General features: G+C 42.2%; 1 protein-coding gene across 3 annotated transcripts; it reads left to right on the top strand.

The window, feature by feature from the left end:
* The first annotated feature begins 3,113 nt into the window (after positions 1–3,113).
* Positions 3,114–19,735, top strand: LOC133622641 (CXXC-type zinc finger protein 1-like). 3 transcript variants are annotated; one of them, XM_061985470.2, is made up of 14 exons: positions 3,114–3,280; positions 7,212–7,348; positions 7,424–7,524; positions 7,605–7,738; positions 7,830–7,988; positions 14,742–14,966; positions 15,039–15,143; positions 15,203–15,411; positions 15,484–15,691; positions 15,765–15,875; positions 15,938–15,987; positions 17,264–17,360; positions 18,990–19,142; positions 19,238–19,735. In XM_061985470.2, the coding sequence occupies exons 1-14, from the start codon at positions 3,278–3,280 to the stop codon at positions 19,382–19,384; spliced, it is 1,839 nt and encodes a 612-aa protein (XP_061841454.1). In that variant the 5' UTR covers positions 3,114–3,277; the 3' UTR covers positions 19,385–19,735. The 3 variants fall into 3 exon arrangements, with proteins under 3 accessions (XP_061841454.1, XP_061841453.1, XP_061841455.1); XM_061985469.2 differs by having other exon boundaries at positions 3,115–3,280; positions 15,200–15,411; XM_061985471.2 differs by lacking the exons at positions 7,212–7,348; positions 7,424–7,524 and having other exon boundaries at positions 3,127–3,280; positions 15,200–15,411.

Below are 19,735 nucleotides of genomic sequence, written 5' to 3'. Positions count from 1 at the left end.
CCCCTATTTTCATAAATGCAATTGACTTTCAATGTTGGAGACTACAAAGCCACATTTTCATTTTACAAGATTTAAACCAATGATGAAGAAATAATTATACTCAGTCATATCTTTTCATCATCATGATTTTTACATGTTTTTTTAATACAGAAAGAGATTTACATTGTTTTATTCCACTGTCAAGTTTGTTCCATAAACTAACACCTCTGATTGAAATACTTATTTCCATAATCTGTCATTTGTATTAGAAGTCAAATGTAAACTCTTTGTAATCAACATACTTTATGTGGAAGATAAAAGTTGACGTGCCTTACTGATTATTAATACCACATTTTCCATACTTTCATTATTAATAAAGGTTTAGTTCAGTTCAGTTTCAGTTTATTTCCAACATGCATACCATACCATGTAATGCACCACATATTTCCAGTTGTTTCATTACAGCAATTCTCTCTCTCTCTCTCTCTCTCTCTCTCTCTCTCTCTCTCTCTCTCTCTCTCTCTCTCTCTCTCTCTCTCTCTCTCTCTCTCTCTCTCTCTCTCTCTCTCTCTCTCTCTCTCTCTCTCTCTCTCTCTCTCTCTCTCTCTCTCTCTCTCTCTCTCTCTCTCTCTCTCTCTCTCTCTCTCTATCCTACCAAGTCAGACCTACACTGTTTCAACATCCATTTCTCTGTTCTCAATTGTTGATGACTGATGATAACAACCAAACTAATCTGTTGTTAAACACTTTTCAATGATTTTTGAAAATTGTGGAAGTAGAGAATCAGGTCTGTAGTTTGTAAACTACTGTATGTCTCCAGTCTTATAAATCGGTACAACTTTTGCTATTTTCATTTGATCTGGGAATTTGCCTGTTTGAAATGATAGGTTGCTGATATATGTTAAAGATTCTGAAATCGCCTCAATAAGCTGCTTTATCGTTTCCATATCAATTCCGTTAGAATCAGTTGAGGTCTTGGATTTACCTTTTTTCACAATATTGATTATTTCCTCTTTTGTCACTCCTTCGAGGAACATAGAGTCCTCACCTGACTTGGGATCTGGAATCTTTTCCTCCAGATTTGGTCCAATGTTCACAAAGAACTTTGTGAGGCTTTCAACTACTTTGTTCATATAGTCATTTTTTACATTTCCATCTGATAAGTATTTAGGATAGTCCTTTTTAGCACCATTTTTAATCATGCTATTTAGGATGCCCCATGTTGCTCTCATATTGTTTTTGTTCCAGTCCAATAATTGACTGTAATATTACTTTCTACATGTTCGTAGTATGCCAGTTGGCTTGTCCTCATACATCTTGTACCAGTTTTCTGCTTCTGTAGATTGTTTTTTATGATGTCTGAACAAGATCAAGCAAAGTTTAAGAACAGTCAGGGTCTCAGGCTCTTGAGTAGCTTACTTACAACATTCATGGTTTTAACGTTGTTTTTCTTAACAATAACATTGTTTGCAAGCAGATGTTTCAAACAATCGAGTGAACAATCGAACTTACTTACTTGTCTTCATGAAAGAAAGGACTCTATATATGTTAAAGTTAAAGTCCCAACGATTGTTAAACACACACTGGGTGTGGTGAAATGTGTCCTCTGTATTTGACCCATCCCCATGGTCACCCACTAGGAGGTGAGGGGAGCAGTGAGCAGCAGCGTGCGCCATTCTCGGGAATCATTTAGTGATTTAACCCCCAATTCCAACCCTTGATGCTGAGTGCCAAGCAGAGAGGCAATGGGTCCCATTTTTTGTAGTCTCTGTCCAATGTTCCCTCTAAGGTGCGCGTCTGTGCAATTGCGCACTGCTCAAACGTCATCTGCGCACGGCAAATCTATGCCACGCACAAAATAAAATAAAAAATAAAATAAAATGAGCGTATAACAATTTTCGACACGACACGGACACGACAGAGAAAACAGTTTTCGTCATCATTGTTCAAATATTGTAACGTCTGTCGAGACGCGTTGAGGACAAGAATTCCATCGATCACTTTACTGAGCAAAACTCTTTATTGTCGGCCATAAACACATCACCAAAACATTAGTAAAAAAAAAAATATCTCGCAAAACTGGTCATTTCAAACCAGACCAAAAACAACTTTGTTATATCAACAGCAGCCGCTCACTCTTTCTCACTTGCGCCAACACATGCACATATGGCACTTAGCCAGTGATGCGTTTACAGCCACACAAAAAGTCGGACAACTCCAACACCATACATAAAGTGTAATTTCAGGTCGTTACACTATGATTTACCAATCAAATGCGTGCTTATTCTAGTGTCATTTATTAGGAATCTTAATTCATAAATATAAATCATGAAATGCTGTTAGTATATTAAATAAATACTAAAAAAAAATATATTTTTTACAAACAGGAAGTTGCAGGAATATACACATGATCCCCTGCTTACATCTCATTGTGCAACATGTGAATGTTTTAATGGGAACTAAATGCAATGTCTGAAAGGGGTACAAATTATTTCCAAAGCAGGACCTCCACCCAGACAAACAATACAAGTACACAGTTCATGAAAAACAATATTTTTTGTTATTGTCATTGTAAGTGGGCATAAACACTTATATTAGAAAATAACCTCATGGAAATGACTGCTGTCATTTGATTATAATAATAATAGAATGTTGTCTGTCTATCTGTGTTGGCCCTGCGGTGAGGTGGAGACTTGTCCAGGGTGTACACCGCCTTCCGCCCGAATGCAGCTGAGATAGGCTCCAGCACCAGAAAGGGACAGGCGGTAGAAAATGGATGGATGGATGGAGATTGAACTTGTTATTTAGTCAGGTTTGGGCCAGGTGTGCTGCTGGTGTAGCCACAGTGTGCACATCTGATGTTGCTCACATGTGCTCCACTGAAGGCTCAGGGAGTTTTTGTGTTTGCTCACACACATGAAAAATTAGAGGGAACATTGGTCTCTGGGGTTTGAACTCGCAACCTCCCAGTCTCAGGGCGGACACTCTAACCGTCTCTTTCATAAATAAATCAATAAAAATGAAATATATGAATGAGGTAGATCCCATCGACTTGGTCAATTGAAAAGTAGCTCGCCTGCAGAAAAAGTGTGGGCAGTTGCAGTTCTTCTTCCGGCCTGCAAGTGTCGCTGCCACTTCACGTCTTGTCGCCAGGCAAGAAAACAGGAGTCAGTGAAGAAGACAATGCGGATGCTTTTGTGATTATGGTGTCAACAAAGAGACGACTACTTATGTCCTTTTTACGATTTTGGGTTTTTTAGCAACGGCCGGCCTGTTTTTTGGGGGGACCCACGTGATCATGGTGAGTGAGTCTGGTGCTGGCGAAGTAGAAGAGAAAGATCTCGAAGCCGAAAACAGCCGTGCCGATGAACAATAATGACGTCAATGTTGGATTTGTATCTTCCTTATTCTTTCTGAATTCTTCTTCATTGTTTGTTTCCCTGCTACACGTGGACGTGTTGTTTGTTTGTGTTAATGTCGTGAGCATTTGCTCAGTCTTTTTTTTCTTTTTTTATATTTTGTTTTTGCATTTGCTCATTCTCGCTGGAGGCTAACGCTACACGTGACGTCACGTCCTGTTTAGGTAGCTGGGACGTGCTCCTGTGAGTAGCAAGTCTAAACTACTGTGATTGTAGAAAACACGATCAAACAGAAGAATATAGATACATAATCACATTAAACGTGTATTAATATCACACGTTTTGACGTTGACAACAATGTAAACTGCATGGAAATCCATTGATAAACAAGCAAGTTATGGTTTATTTTCAATATACATGCATAGCCTTTGATGTGAACTTGGCCCTCACCAAGATGGCCGCCACACATCTAGTCTTGCATAAAATCAATGTTTGCAATTAGGTGTGGAACGGTTTGTTAAAGTCATGATTCGGGTCTTATCATGATTTTGTGACACAGTTTTCGGTTCAGTTCGACGTACATTGTTGTTTTTTTGACACCCCATAATACATCCATCCATCCATTTTCTACCGCTTGTCCCTTTCGGGGTCGCTGGAGCCGATCTCAGCTGCATTTGGGCGGTAGGTGGTACACCCTGGACAAGTCGCCACCTCATCGCAGGGCCAACACAGATAGATAGACAACATTCACACTCCCGTTCACACACTAGGGCCAATTTAGTGTTGCCAATCAACCTATCCCCAGGTGCATGTCTTTGGAGGTGGGAGGAAGCCGGAGTACCCGGAGGGAACCCACGCAGTCACGGGGAGAACATGCAATCTCCACACAGAAAGATCCCGAGCACGGGATTGAACTCAGGACCTTCGTATTGTAAGGCACTTGCACTAACCCCTGTGCCACCCCATAATACAATGCTTCTCAAATAGTGGGTGCCATTATTGTATGCATTTATTTTGACGTCCTCATTTTAACCAAAAAAATCAGCACAAATAGTTTCATTCATTTTTGTTTTGTAGGTATTTTTTATATAATGTACTCCTGAGTTAATGTTGCAGATCAATTTGAATTTGGTATTTAAGATTAACTTGATTTTTTTTAGTATCAAACAGTCCGGTAGCTCCCATCTATTCATTATTGGGCTTTTACAGTTTATTTTCAAGTTCATACGGATATCGACAAAGTACTTACTCACTGCAAACCAGTGACGTGCACTGAGGTTTGAGGTTGGGGAGGCACTGACCCACTAGTCAGATTTACACACATACAGTATGATGCTAAGTCACTGACTCACTAGTCAGACTTACAAACATGACAGTATGATGCAATGGCACCGGCTCAAAAACACACAGTATGATGCTAGATGCTAGTATGATGCTAGAATAAAACATTTCAATACACTGAGCACACAATTAACACAGCACTGCAGAGCAGACACTAGACCAGGAGTCCCCAAACATTTTGACTTGGGGGCCGCATTGGGTTAAAACAATTTGGCCGTGGGCCCGGCTGTACGTATGTATGTGTATGTATGTATATGTATATATATATATATATATATATATATATATAGTCGTGGTCAAAAGTTTACATACACTTGTAAAGAACATAATGTCATGGCTGTCTTGAGTTTCCAATACTTTTTACAAACCTTATTGTTTTTTGTGATAGAGTGATTGGAGCACATACTTGTTGGTCACAAAACCATTCATGAAGTTTGGTTCTTTTATGAATTTAGTATGAGTCTACTGAAAATGTGACCAAATCTGCTGGGTCAAAAGTATACATACAGCAATGTTAATATTTGGTTACATGTCCCTTGGCAAGTTTCACTGCAATAAGGCGCTTTTGGTAGCCATCCACAAGCTTCTGGCAAGCTTCTGGTTGAATTTTTGACCAATCCTCTTGACAAAATTGGTGCAGTTCAGCTAAATTTGTTGGGTTTTCTGACATGGACTTGCTTCTTCAGCATTGTCCACACATTTAAGTCAGGACTTTGGGAAGGCCATTCTAAAACCTTAATTCTAGCCTGATTTAGCCATTGCTTTACCACTTTTGACATGTGTTTGGGGTCATTGTCCTGTTGGAACACCCAACTGCGCCCAAGACCCAACCTCTGGGCTGATGATTTTAGGTTGTCCTGAAGAATTTGGAGGTAATCCTTTTTTGTCATTGTCCCATTTACTCTCTGTAAAGCACCAGTTCCTTTGGCAGAAAAACAGGCCCAGAGCATGCTTGACGGTAGGAGTGGTGTTCCTGGGATTAGAGGCCTCACCTTTTCTCCTCCAAACATATTGCTAAATTTTTGTTTCATCTGACATCACATGGACAAAAATAAGACCTTCTAGAGGAAAGTTCTGTGGTCGTTTTACCAATATCCATAGAGGAATCACTAGGCTTTAACTTAACAGCAATAGGGGTGCCCTGATCCAATATTGATATTAGTCCGATATCAGAAAAGAAAAAATATGGGATAATATCGTCATGTCTGATACAAGTAGTCATGCAGTGTGTTTACTTGTGCAAAGTTAGCATCTAAATGTCCTCCAGTAAGCACACACTTTCTTCTATTTTAGTCGAGTTGTTTACAAAAGATGCACATGCTCGGCTATAATCCAATATCTGGTTCTCAGCTGGAGTCTTTTTGGGCCGACACGGTACTCAGTTGTAATACCCTTTTCCACCACTTGTGGCAGTATTGACAATATCAAACAAACAGAAGAAGTCTAAGGCTTAAGTCATAGAGAAGTTTGCTAAGCGCAAAAAATACGATTTAAGTGGTGAAGCTGTATTTTCGTTTTTCATTAAAAAAAATGTATATGTTATTATTATTACTAATTGAATTAGATTTTGATTTTGATTTCAGCACTGCATAATTGTATGTACATTTATTTTCCATCAGTTTTTATGGGTCCCTTCTTTTGCAGTATATTGTGATTGATTGTGATCAGCCTTACATAATCCTTGGTATTATTTTTTGTTATTAACACATGAGTTTATGTCATTTGACAAGGATTATCCTGTTAAACTGTAAGTAAGTTAGATATAATGATTGAGTATGTTCAAATCAAGATTTCTAATTCAGTGTTAATTTTTGAGTGGGCTCCGAGGTCAAAAAGGTCAAGAACCCCTGCTACTATGAGCTAGCAGATACACAACAGCTAAGCACACAATAGCACACAAGCTAGACTAATGTAATAATAATTGAACAATATTGCAGTCTAAAACAGCACATTTGTCAATATACAAAAGCTAAACATGGGAGCTATAGGCTACTAGGAGCTAGTAGCTACACAACAACTCAGCACACAATAGCACAGAAGCTTAGTGAAACATCATCACAGTCTAAAACACATTTGTCTACATAAACAAGTATCAAATAATAATAGTTTCATGTAACTTACACATAAAATGTCTCCAACGTAGAAGCGTATTAGAAGTATCCACTAACAGACGTGTCCGCATCATTCAACTTACTGCGTAATGACCTTAATTAATTATTGTGACCACTAGGTGTTGCAAAAAACAAACTATTACCACTCCACTTCAACTTAAAAACAGTCCATTCCAGATGGTTAATAATAAATAGGTTAGTGTTTTTCATACCGACCGTTGTTCTACTTTTGGCTCGTTTTACTTGATCAAAGCTTTTCCAATATTCCACGTTACAAACTAATACAAGTATGTGTGACACCTGCTGATATCGTATCAGATTAATGTCTGTATCGGCCAAAAATCAAGGCTCCAACGTGGGTATCATATCGGAAGTGAAAAAGTAAACTAGTAACTGCAGTGAATTGTTTGTTGTCTTTGAGGCTGACGAGGCTTTGCATCGTTTCCCTGATGTCGATGACGAGGAGGAGGAGGAGGAAGAGGGGGAGGTTACCAAGGAAACGCCAAAGCGTCCTGTCTACTGCATATGCAGGAAGTCTGACATCAATTGTTTTATGATGTAATCCCCCCTGAACTGCACTACAGCCACGCTGTGCCCTGTGTGCACTCTGTCATACTGTTGTCGTCCAATCAGAGGCTGCGATGGCTGCGCAGAGTGGTTCCATGGCAACTGCGTGGGCGTGTCAGAGAAGGCGGCCAAAGCCATCAGAGTTTGGTTCTGTCCGTCCTGCCGAGGTCGCTCCTCTTTTTGGTGAACAAAACACTTTATGTCACCGCTAGCAGGTTAGCGCTTAGCGTCCTCTCCTCGTCTTTAGAGATTGACCCCTCTCTGGAGGTGAAGTATCGCCAGAAGAAGACAAAGGAGGCAGAGGAAGACGGGGAGGAATGGGAGGAGGACGGCAGCTCCACCCCCCAGGCCAAGATGGACAGGAGGCGGGGCTCGCAGCAGGTAACCTGGCAACCAGGAATTTGTTGGCTTGCACAAACAAACCTGCTGCGAGACAACCGTTGGCTTTGTCCCTCTGCTTCCTGTCCCGCAGCAAATCAAGCGCTCGGCTCGCATGTGTGGCGAGTGCAACGCCTGCTTGAGGACGCGCGACTGTGCCACCTGTGACTTCTGCAAAGACATGAAGAAGTTCGGAGGCCCTAACAAAATACGACAAAAGTGTCGCCTCAGGCAGTGTGAGGTGCGCGCACGGGTGAGTGACCACAACGCACACACAGCCTTGAGCACACCTTCAGGCGTGTAAACATGTATCTAGCATGTGTGTAGTAGACATGTTCACACCTGTAGCATGCATGTAGCAGACATGTTCACACCTGTAGCATGCATGTAGCAGACATGATCACACCTGTAGCATGCGTGTAGCAGACATGATCACACCTGTAGCATGCATGTAGCAGACATGTAGCAGACATGATCACACACCTGTAGCATGCATGTAGCAGACATGTTCACACCTGTAGCATGCATGTAGCAGACATGATCACACCAGTAGCATGCGTGTAGCAGACATGATCACACCTGTAGCATGCATGTAGCAGACATGTTCACACCTGTAGCATGCATGTAGCAGACATGATCACACACCTGTAGCATGCATGTAGCAGACATGTTCACACCTGTAGCATGCATGTAGCAGACATGATCACACCAGTAGCATGCGTGTAGCAGACATGATCACACCTGTAGCATGCATGTAGCAGACATGTTCACACCTGTAGCATGCATGTAGCAGACATGATCACACACCTGTAGCATGCATGTAGCAGACATGTTCACACCTGTAGCATGCATGTAGCAGACATGATCACACCAGTAGCATGTGTAGCAGACATTTTCACACCTGTAACATGCATGGAGCAGGCATGATCACACCTTTAGCATGTGTAGTAGACATGTCCACAGCTGTAGCACACATGAGCATGTGTAGCAGACATGTTCACACCTGTAACATGCATGGAGCAGGCATGATCACACCTGTAGCATGTATGTAGCTGTAGCATGTGTAGTAGACATGTACACCTGTAGCATGTGTAGTAGACATGTCCACAGCTGTAGCACACATGAGCATGTGTAGCAGACATGTTCACACCTGCAATTTGTGTAGTAGACACGTTCACACCTGTAGCACACATGAACATGTGTAGTAGACATGTTCACACCTGCAATTTGTGTAGCAGACATGTTCACACCTGTAGCATGTGTAGCAAACATGTCCACACCTGGAACACACATGAGGATGTGTAGCAGACATGTTCACACCTGTAAAATGCATCGAGCAGACATGATCACACCTGTAACATGCATGTAGCAGACATGATACAACTGTAGCATGTGTAGCAGACATGTTCACACCTGTAGCATGTGTAGCATACATGCTCACACCTGTAACATGCATGTAGTAAACATGTTCACACCTGAAGCTTGTATGTTCACACCTGGTTATGTGTAGTAGATATATTTACACCTGTAGCATCCATGTAGTAGACATTTTCACACCTGTAGCATGTGTAGCAGACATAATCACACCTGTAGTATGTGTAGCAGACATAATCACACCTGTAGTATGTGTAGCAGACATAATCACACCTGTAGTATGTGTAGCAGACATAATCACACCTGTAGTATGTGTAGCAGACATAATCACACCTGTAGCTCGTGTAGAAGACATATTCACACCTGTAGCATACCTGCCAACTACTCCGGTTTTCCCGTAATTAGTACGGTTTTCATCAACCTATTCCGGGTTACGGTTGCAGTGATAACAAATACGTTTTTTCATTAATTAAAATGTTTTTTTTTTTTTAAAGTTTTATTCACGAAATGGCGTAACAACAATGACAATCGACACTGCTTCCCGTAACTTCCTATCGAGCCATTCCGAATGCCATGTGTAACACGGGTGGGAAATAAGCCATATTTCCTCTCATGACATCTCATATTACCTGCGCCGTTTCCACGTTTAATCTCGCGAGTATAACACATGCGCTCACGTGAGCCGCTGCAGCCAATCACGCTCTATAAAATCCAGCATTCCGAGATGGCTGCCAGGTGCGGTGGCTAAGCCTGGGGACATATGAAGCCGCTATGTTTTAAAGTTGTCGTTTGCTTGCATATTGTAAAAACAACCGTCCAACATTTTACAACTAATTGTAAACTTGTAGGTGCCGAACATCAGGGACGTGTTGCGACGAGAGAGTGTGTCGATGATAAGATATTAAGCCGGGGTGGTAAGTGAATCTGTTTGCTAATAGTAGCGACTAGCCGTACCCATGTATTTCCTATGGGCGGTTAGCATCGGGTTTTAATCCCGTTTCCTCCAATGTTTCTGATCCGATTGAATTTATATTTATGTCGAGTCTTTATTTTGAGTATTTACATATGGTAACTGAGTGTTGTGGCGTTTTAAGGCCATTTGCACTTTTTATGCTATGGTAAAGACAATGAATGAATACTGCCGCTGGTGTGCGGTTACACCCGTCATAGTGACGTCACTGTTATTGTTAATAATAGTGACAACACTGTGTACTGTCGTCTTTATTTTATACATGCATGTGATTGTTTAAATATTGTTAATGTTAGCAGTATTATAGCTAATAATGATAATAATAAGTGTAACTTATTTATTGAAGGTCGAACGATAGATGACTTAATGTTGATGTTATGTGCGCACATTGATTGAACTTCGGGTCCTGTGCTTACGCAGGCCAGGTCCCTAAGTCTTGGATGGCGAGCTGTAGATAGGCCTCGAGCCTGAGCCCAAGGATCTCCACCTCTCAACCCCTGAACTCCACCTGCTCTGGTCGGGCCGGTAGGCGGCTTATAGCCCAACCCCTTGCCTCGCACCTCATTGTTCTGCGGCCCTTTGCACTACCTCATACACACCCTGCCCATAAACTGAACTCTCACTACAAACTGCCATACCCACAACCCCAAACCGTGTGGCTGTATGAACTCTGAATGCGCATATGGACTGCGATCAGTCTCATATGACCTTTTAAGAACTTTTGATACTACCTGTTATGAATTACCTGAACCCTTGCTGTTTTTTTCTTTTGTTTTGAATGGCCATTCCTATCAATGTATGTCCACTATTTGTTGCACTGTACATATTTAAATAACACCAGTATAATTTAAAGCATTTAATTGTGTCTGTCCTACTCTCTCCGAGTCGTAATCTAGACTTCTGATTAGCCCAAATATTGAGAACGTCTACTATAATAGCTAACGTACCTGTTACACATGCGCGAGGCTATTTATAGCACCGCTGCCAAGCACGAGGCACCAGTTGCCATTGTTTCCAAACGAGCGAACGATCATGGAATCAGCCGGAGAAAAATCGCATACGAGTCTTAAACCGAAAAGAAAACTGCAGTCATTCCGTGAAGAATATTCAAAAGCCTATCCGGGAATAATGATCCGTTCCAAAAAGGGTGAAAACTACGCGAATTGCACCTTGTGCAGCCAAGATTTTTCGATCGGACACGGAGGAATTAGCGATGTAAAAGACCACGTTGGGACAAAAAAACACAAGTCTAATGCCGTTGCTAGCGATACAAGTGGAAAACTTTCAACGTTTTTCGTCGCCCAAACAGATTCTTTGGATGTGATAAATGCCGAAGTTTTATTTACGGAGGCAATAATTGAGCAAACAAAAAGGTAATGACACCAATGTTATCTATTGGAATTGTTTAGTACTGTTATACTGTTAAAGTGTTTATACTATTTATGCTTTCAAGTCCAAGTTGAAGAAATCTTGTTAAATGTTGACAGCATAACTACCAAAATACAGAAGTATGTCCTTAATATTTTTGCAGTGCTATTTCTGTTGAAAAGTTCAAATGATTACATTAGAGATGTGATGTGCCACTTTTCAAGTGTCTGATGGCTTCAATTAATTTTCATGAATTTTTCATATTTTGAATTCTTTTGAAAGGCTTACAAAAAAACTACATTTGAATTGTAATTCCATGCTATTGACAGGACTATTAATTTTAATGAAGTTAGCTTACCATGTTTACAGTATGATAATTGTGATAGAAATGTGAATTTTAGGCACAGAATATTTTTTACAATTGAACAAGGCAGTAGATTATACAAGCTTGGACAGAAAGTTAATAATGACACCAATTTTTTTTTTTAATGGAATTGTTTAGTACTGTTTTACCATTTGTTTACTGTAAAAAGTGTTGATACTGTTTATACTTTCAATTAACAAATTGAAGTCTTGTGAAAGGTTGACAGGATAACTGGCATTAACTGTCAAAATAATTTCAAACTATTGAAGTTAGCTTACAGAATAAACATGTTAATCAACCCATATGATTTTTGCTGTAATATTTTTGTTTTGAAAAGTCACTGTGACTGATAGAAAAGTGATGGTTTTAGCAACATTTTAACCTGTCTGAATGCTAATAATCATTTTGCGTCGAGGGGCGAAGGAACCCCCCACCAGGACTTTGTCCTGGACCTACCGGGGCCTGCGGCCCTTGGACCCTGGCTACTAGGTTTTCTGATTTCAAAAGTTGGCAGGTATGCTGTAGCATGCATGTAGTAGACATGTTCAAACATGAAGCGTGTGCGTTCACACCTGTAGCATGTGTAACAGACATAGTCACACCTGTAGCATGCCTGTAATAGACACCTGAAGCTTGTATATTCACACCTGTGATATGTGTAGCAGATATGTTCACACCTATAGCATGCATGTAGTCAGGCCCGGCCCTAACCAATCTGGCGCCCTAGGCAAGATTTTAGGTGGCGCCCCCCCCACATCGGCAGTGAAGTGTACATACTCACAAGAAACCGAATAGCTTTGTCTTTGACCTTTTTTTTTTTACTTACAACTATACCTAATATATAAAGGGGTGGAAAAGTGACTATTACCTGCAGGGCAAACATTAGCTAACCAGAAGGCAATAACAATGTAAACAAAAAACACCTGCTTAAAAGATCTAATACAAATGTCCCTGAGGAATGTAAGGTGGGAGTACTGTAATTACGTAACGTTACATTATTATTTTCCATAACAATTTAGCCCCCTCCACAATATTAACCCGACGTTAAAACAGAACTAGCTATTTATTGATTAGCAATTGCCGAATCATGTAACATTAGCTTAATGCTAAAAAGCCAGGTTACTATCACATTCTGTAACAGACAAATAATTTCATGTAGGCTAACGTTACCTACCTGCTACCTCTGTCTTTTCTCGTTTCTCCTCCTCTTCTTTTCTCTTTTTTCTTCCCTGGGCACATAAAAGTTTTGGCCGTTTTGACATCTTGTGTTGATTTTTTGATGTGGTGACATCCAAAAAGAGTCATGATACGGGAAGGGAGGGGGCGCACCGTGCGGGGGGGGGGGGGGGGGGGGCGTAATGTTGTAACAAATAATATTTCTATTAAATAGGCTTTACTTTGCATTTTAATTAACGTGGGATTATTTTTTGTATTTAGAAATAATAGTACCAACTTTTTTTTTTTTTTTTTTTTTTCTCCAACATTTGTGGCACTGGCGTGGCGCCCCCTGATGGACGGCGCCCTTAGCATTTGCCTATACGGCCTATGCCACGGGCCGGTCCTGCATGTAGTAGACATGTTCACACCTGAAGCTTGTGTAGTAGACATGGACACACCTGTAGCATGTGTAACAGACATATTCACACTTGTAGCATGCATGTAGTAGACATGTTCCCACCTGAAGCTTGTGTAGCAGACATGTACACAACTGTAGAATGTGTAGCACGCAATCACACCTGTAACATGCATGAAGTAGACATGTTTACACCTGTGGCATGTGTAACATAAATATTCACACCTGTAGCATGCATGTAATAGACATGTTCACACCTGAAGCTTGTACATTCACACCTGTAGCATGTTTCGCCGACATGTTTACACCTGTAATTTTCATGTTGACACATGTTTACCCCTCTAGCATGCGTGTGTAACAATTGTTGACGCCAGTAGCATGCATGTACAACACACCTGTTGACACCTGTTGTAGACAAGTTGATGTCTGTAGCTGACATGGTGACACCTGTGGCAGACATGATTACACCTGTAGCATGCATGTACAACACATCTGTTGACGCCTGTAACTGACATGTCGACGCCTGTAGCAGACATGTCGACGCCTGTAGCAGACATGGTGACGCATGCAGCGGAAATGTTGACGCCTGTAGCTGACACGTCGACGCCTATCGCAGACACGTCGACGCCTGCAGCAGACACGTCGACGCCTGTAGCAGACATGACAACGCCTGTAGCAGACATGTCAACGCCTGTAGCAGACATGTCAACGCCTGTAGCTGACATGTCGACGCCTGTTGCTGACACGTTGACGCCTGTTGCTGACACGTTGACGCCTGTAGCTGACATGTCGGCGCCTGTTGCTGACACGTTGACGCCTGTAGCTGACATGTCGACGCCTGTTGCTGACACGTTGACGCCTGTAGCTGACATGTCGGCGCCTGTTGCTGACATGTCGACGCTTGTAGCTGACATGTTGTTGCCTGTAGCAGACATGTTGACGCCTGTGACATGGTTAATTTAATTACATTTATTTTATTTAGCCTTTATTTAACCAGGTAACATCCCATTGTGATCAAAGATCTCTTTTCCAAGGGAGACCTGACCAAGAGGGCAGCAGCAAGGTTACATCAAAAACAGTAAACAACACATAAAACATCAAATTTACAACATTAAAACTTGCTCACATAACACATGTGCATACAGACAAGGGAGATTGCAATCCTTTCACAGAAGCTTTAAGCCTGTAGCAGACATGTTGACGCCTGTACCACACATGTCGACGCCTGTACCACACATGTCGACGCCTGTAGCTGACACGTCGCCGCCTGTTGCTGACATGTCGACACCTGTAGCTGACATGTTGATGCCTGTAGCTGACATGTTTCATTAATGTCCACACGTGTTTCCGCCTGTAGCACATGAGGTTGTGTAAGAAGTTGAACGTTGGCGCTGTGGAGCAGAAGATGCTTCGTGTGAAAGAAGTGGAGGAGGCGAGAGCGAGCGGCGTGAAGGGGCGGGGCCTCCACAGAAAAAGTCACATGACCGAGGAGGAGGAAGAGGAGGAGGAGGAAGAGGAAGCCTTCAGTGAAAGTGAGCTGGAGCTCTACAAGCAGTACAAAGCTGCTGGATTCAGAGACATGGTTAGTAGCAAGTGGGCGGAGCCAGTGGGTTGTGAGAGGCGGGACTTCCTGTCATGTGTCTTGCTGTCACAGGTGTGGCACAGCGAGGAGGAGGAAGAGGAGGAACCGGACGCCTTGAGGAAAAAGGCGGTGAAGGTGAAGCACGTGAAGAGACGCGAGAAGAAGCCTGAGAAGAAGGTGAGCTGGTCCTCGTAGACCGCCATCACGCCACTGACGCTGTCGCCGTCTGGCAGAAGTCTGTGTCCGCTCCCAAGGTGGAGGTGCGGCGTCACAAGGCCAAGCAGCGGCACAAGGAGCGCGTGCGGCACAGCGAAAGAGGCGGAGAGGGCGGAGCCAAGGAGCCCGGCGGGACCCTGCGCCAGTGCCTCGGTCCGGGCTGCGTCCAGGCGGCCCGGAACAACTCCAAGTACTGCACCGACGACTGCGGCATGAAGCTCGCCGCCAAGTCAGTGGCACGCACGCACCATCGTCCTTCCCGCCACGTCACATGACCATGGCCACGTTTGCGTGTCCGCAGTCGCATCTACGAGATCGTGCCTCAGAGGATCCAGCAGTGGCAGCAGAGTCCCTGTGTGGCGGAGGAAATGGGGCGGAGACAGCTGGAGCGAATCAGGAAGGAGCAGCAGGCGGCCAGGCTCCGCCTCACGCTGATGGAGAAGCGCTTCCACGAGCTGGAAGGCATCATCGCCAACTCCAAGGTGCACCAGGTGCTGCATGACGAAGAGGTGAGGACGCGCGCTTACGCAGGAAGTCAGGCCGCCTTTCAAAGTAAAAGCGTGCGTGTGTGTGTTGGCGCAGGTGAACGAAGGCGAGGGCGACGACACCGACTTTCAAATCTTTTGCGTGTCCTGCAGTCACCCTGTCAATCCCAAGGTGGCGCTGAGACACATGGAGAGGTGCTACGCCAAGGTCAGTCCCCACGTCCTCCATGTTGGCTTTCAGGTGACCTCTGCTGACTTTTGACCCTACAGTACGAGAGCCAGACCTCCTTTGGATCCATGTACCCCACACGCATCGAAGGGTAGGACACCCATCTCTCCGCCTGTCTCTGCGACTGTCCCTCACAGTCTGTCCCTCACAGTCTGTCCCTCACAGTCTGTCCCTCACAGTCTGTCCCTTACAGCAGGGGTGCTCACACTTTTTCTGCAGGCGAGCTACTTTTCAATTGATCAAGTCAAGGGGATCTACCTCATTCATATATATAATTTATATTTACTTATTTATGAAATATATATTTTTGTTAATAAGTTAAAGGTGTTTAATGATAATGCAAGCATGTTTAACACATAGTTAATATTGTTAATAAATTAAAGGTGTTTAATGATAATACAAGAATGTTTAATACATATAGTTAATATTATTAATAAATTAAAGGTGTTTAATGATAATACAAGTATGTTTAATACATATAGTTAATATTGTTAACAAGTTAAAGGTGTTTAAAGATAATGCAAGCATGTTTAATACATATAATTAATATTGTTAACAAGTTAAAGGTGTTTAGTGATAATACAAGCATGTTTAACACATATACCGTAGTTAATATTGTTAATAAGTTAAAGGTGTTTAAAGATAATGCAGGCATGTTTAACACATATAGTTAATATTGTTAACAAGTTAAGGTGTTTAAAGATAATACAAGCATGTTTAACACATATAGATTCCTTTCTTTCATGAAGACAAGAATATAAGTTGGTGTATTACCTGATTCTGATGACTTGCATTGATTGGAATCAGACAGTGGTGCTAAAAACGTCCGCATTTTCGAATGGTGGAGAAAAAAGTCCTCCTTTCTGTCCAATACCACATGAAAGTGGTTGGTTTTTGGCATCTTATTTATCCAGCTTCCGTACTCCTTTGTATACACTTTACAAGAAATACATTGTCGGCTAACTCCGTAGCTTGCTAGCTTGTGCACGCCAGCTTTCTGAGACTCGTTTTGTTAGCGCAACTGTGCAGTCGGTCTTTGGAGTTTTGACGACAGGTACGGCGCCAAAGTCTGTTGAAATAAAGTGTTTCTCGCCTTCCAGTCGGTAATTTTAATGAGCTGGCAGCAGCCAGCGTCATCTCAGAAGACCCTCGGGTGCCGTGAATGTCAATCAAGTGACGAAAGTGACGTCATAGTGAAGATTTATGATCGCTCATTTTTAGGACTATTTTTTTAATGCCTGGCTGGTGATCGACTGACACACCCTCCAAGATCGACCGGTAGCTCGCGATCGACGTAATGAGCACCCCTGCCTTACAGTCTGTCCCTTACAGTCTGTCCCTCACAGTCTGTCCTGTCCGCCTTGCAGAGCCACCCGTTTGTTCTGCGACGTCTACAACCCTCACAGCAAAACCTACTGCAAGCGCCTGCAGGTCTTATGTCCGGAACATTCCAGAGATCCAAAGGTTTGACTCACCTTTTGCCCTAGTGCTAATGCTAACACTAGTGCTGTCGATGTCAACTCTCAACAATGCTAGTAGTCTCGTCCACATGTCAACAATGCTAATATGTCAACAATGCTACTAGTGTTGTCCACGACATGTCAACAATGCTAATATGTCAACAATGCTACTAGCGTTGTCCATGACATGTCAACAATGCTAATATGTCAACAATGCTACTAGCGTTGTCCATGACATGTCAACAATGCTAATATGTCAACAATGCTACTAGCATTGTCCATGACATGTCAACAATGCTAATGTGCCAACAATGCTAACATGTCAACAATGCTAATATGTCAACAATGCTACTAGTGTTGTCAATGACATGTCAACAATGCTAATATGTCAACAATGCTACTAGCGTTGTCCACGACATGTCAACAATGCTAATATGTCAACAATGCTACCAGCGTTGTCCACGACATGTCAACAATGCTAATATGTCAACAATGCTACTAGCGTTGTCCATGACATGTCAACAATGCTAATATGTCAACAATGCTACTAGCATTGTCAATGACATGTCAACAATGCTAATATGTCAACAATGCTACTAGCATTGTCCATGACATGTCAACAATGCTAATGTGCCAACAATGCTAACATGTCAACAATGCTAATATGTCAACAATGCTACTAGTGTTGTCAATGACATGTCAACAATGCTAATATGTCAACAATGCTACTAGCGTTGTCCACGACATGTCAACAATGCTAATAAGTCAACAATGCTACTCGTGTTGTCAACATGTTAACAATGCTAATATGCCAACAATGCTAACATGTCAACAATGCTAATATGTCAACAATGCTACTAGCGTTGTCCACGACATGTCAACTATGCTAATATGTCAACAATGCTACTAGCATTGTCCACGACATGTCAACAATGCTAATATGTCAACAATGCTACTCGTGTTGTCAACATGTTAACAATGCTAATATGCCAACAATGCTAACATGTCAACAATGCTATTATGTCAACAATGCTACTAGCTTTGTCCACGACATGTCAACAATGCTACTAGCGTTGTTCACGACATGTCAACAATGCTAATATGTCAACAATGCTACTAGTGTTGTCAATGACATGTCAACAATGCTAATATGTCAACAATGCTACTCGCGTTGTCAACATGTTAACAATGCTAATATGTCAACAATGGTAATTTGTCAACATTGCTAATTTTCTCAACAATGCTAACATGTCAACAATGCTAACATGTCAATAATGCTAGTATGTCAACAATGCTCACATGTCATCAATACTAACATGGCAACAATGCTAACATGTCATCAATGCTAACATGGCAACAATGCTAGCATGTCATCAATGCTAACATGGCAACAATGCTAGCATGTCATCAATGCTAACATGGCAACAATCCTAATATGTCAACAATGCTAACATGTCATCAATGCTAACATGGCGACAATGCTAACATGTCATCAATGCTAACATGGCAATAATGCTAACATGTCATCAATGCTAACATGGCAACAATGCTAACATGTCATCAATGCTAACAAGGCAACAATGCTAATAGTGTTGTTCCAATGCTAAGGTTGACGTAGAAAGATGTCGTGCAGGTGGCAGCAGACGAGGTGTGCGGCTGTCCTCTTGTCAAAGATGTCTTCCAGCCCACAGGAGAGTTCTGTCGCATCTCCAAGAGGAAGTGTAACAAACATTACTGCTGGGAAAAACTACGCCGCGCTGAGGTCGACCTGGAGAGAGTCCGAGTGGTACTGCAGGTTTTTTAAACACTGTATTGACGGTGGGACCCAATGACGCCAACAAGTGTGTGTGCGTGTGCGTGTGTGTGTGTGTGTGTCCTCAGTGGTACAAACTGGACGAACTGTTCGAGCAGGAGAGGAGCCTGCGCGCCGCCATGACCAACCGAGCAGGTCTACTGGCTCTCATGCTGCATCAGACCATCCAGCACGACCCCATCACCACTGACCTGCGCTCAGGCAAAGACCGCTAGAGATGGCTTTTATTGTGAAGGGGAGAAAGGAAGTGTGCTGTCATCACAGCTAAACCCAGCAGCACTTCCTCAAAACATCTGTAACTCCAGCCTTCTGTTTTATACCATTTGTAACTTTTAAATGTTGACATATTATCTTGTATTTCTTACATATTGTGTTTCTTTTTTATATTTGTTTCTTCACAAATACACCTCACTTATCCCCTTTCACTTCCATAGAAACACAAAAAATACTTTGTATGAACACTTTTAGAAATGACATACCTAGAAACTTCATACAAAATATGAATTTCTGTTCTTAGGGCGAAACAAACAAAAAAAAGACAATAAATGGACCTTACAACAATGTCA

The sequence above is a fragment of the Nerophis lumbriciformis genome, linkage group LG23 (genome assembly GCF_033978685.3).
Source record: "Nerophis lumbriciformis linkage group LG23, RoL_Nlum_v2.1, whole genome shotgun sequence".
Classification (NCBI taxonomy): Eukaryota; Metazoa; Chordata; class Actinopteri; order Syngnathiformes; family Syngnathidae; genus Nerophis; species Nerophis lumbriciformis.
The sequence above is the reverse complement of the archived record's forward strand: the minus strand, read 5'-3'. Positions and strand labels throughout refer to the sequence as shown.

Bases quoted from the DNA above. Each gene is read 5' to 3' on its own strand.
- LOC133622641 (XM_061985469.2), top strand. The intron at 7,525-7,604 runs GTCGCTCCTCTT...CCTCGTCTTTAG, and splicing joins GTTCTGTCCGTCCTGCCGAG to AGATTGACCCCTCTCTGGAG. The intron at 15,692-15,764 runs GTGAGGACGCGC...GTGTTGGCGCAG, and splicing joins AGGTGCTGCATGACGAAGAG to GTGAACGAAGGCGAGGGCGA.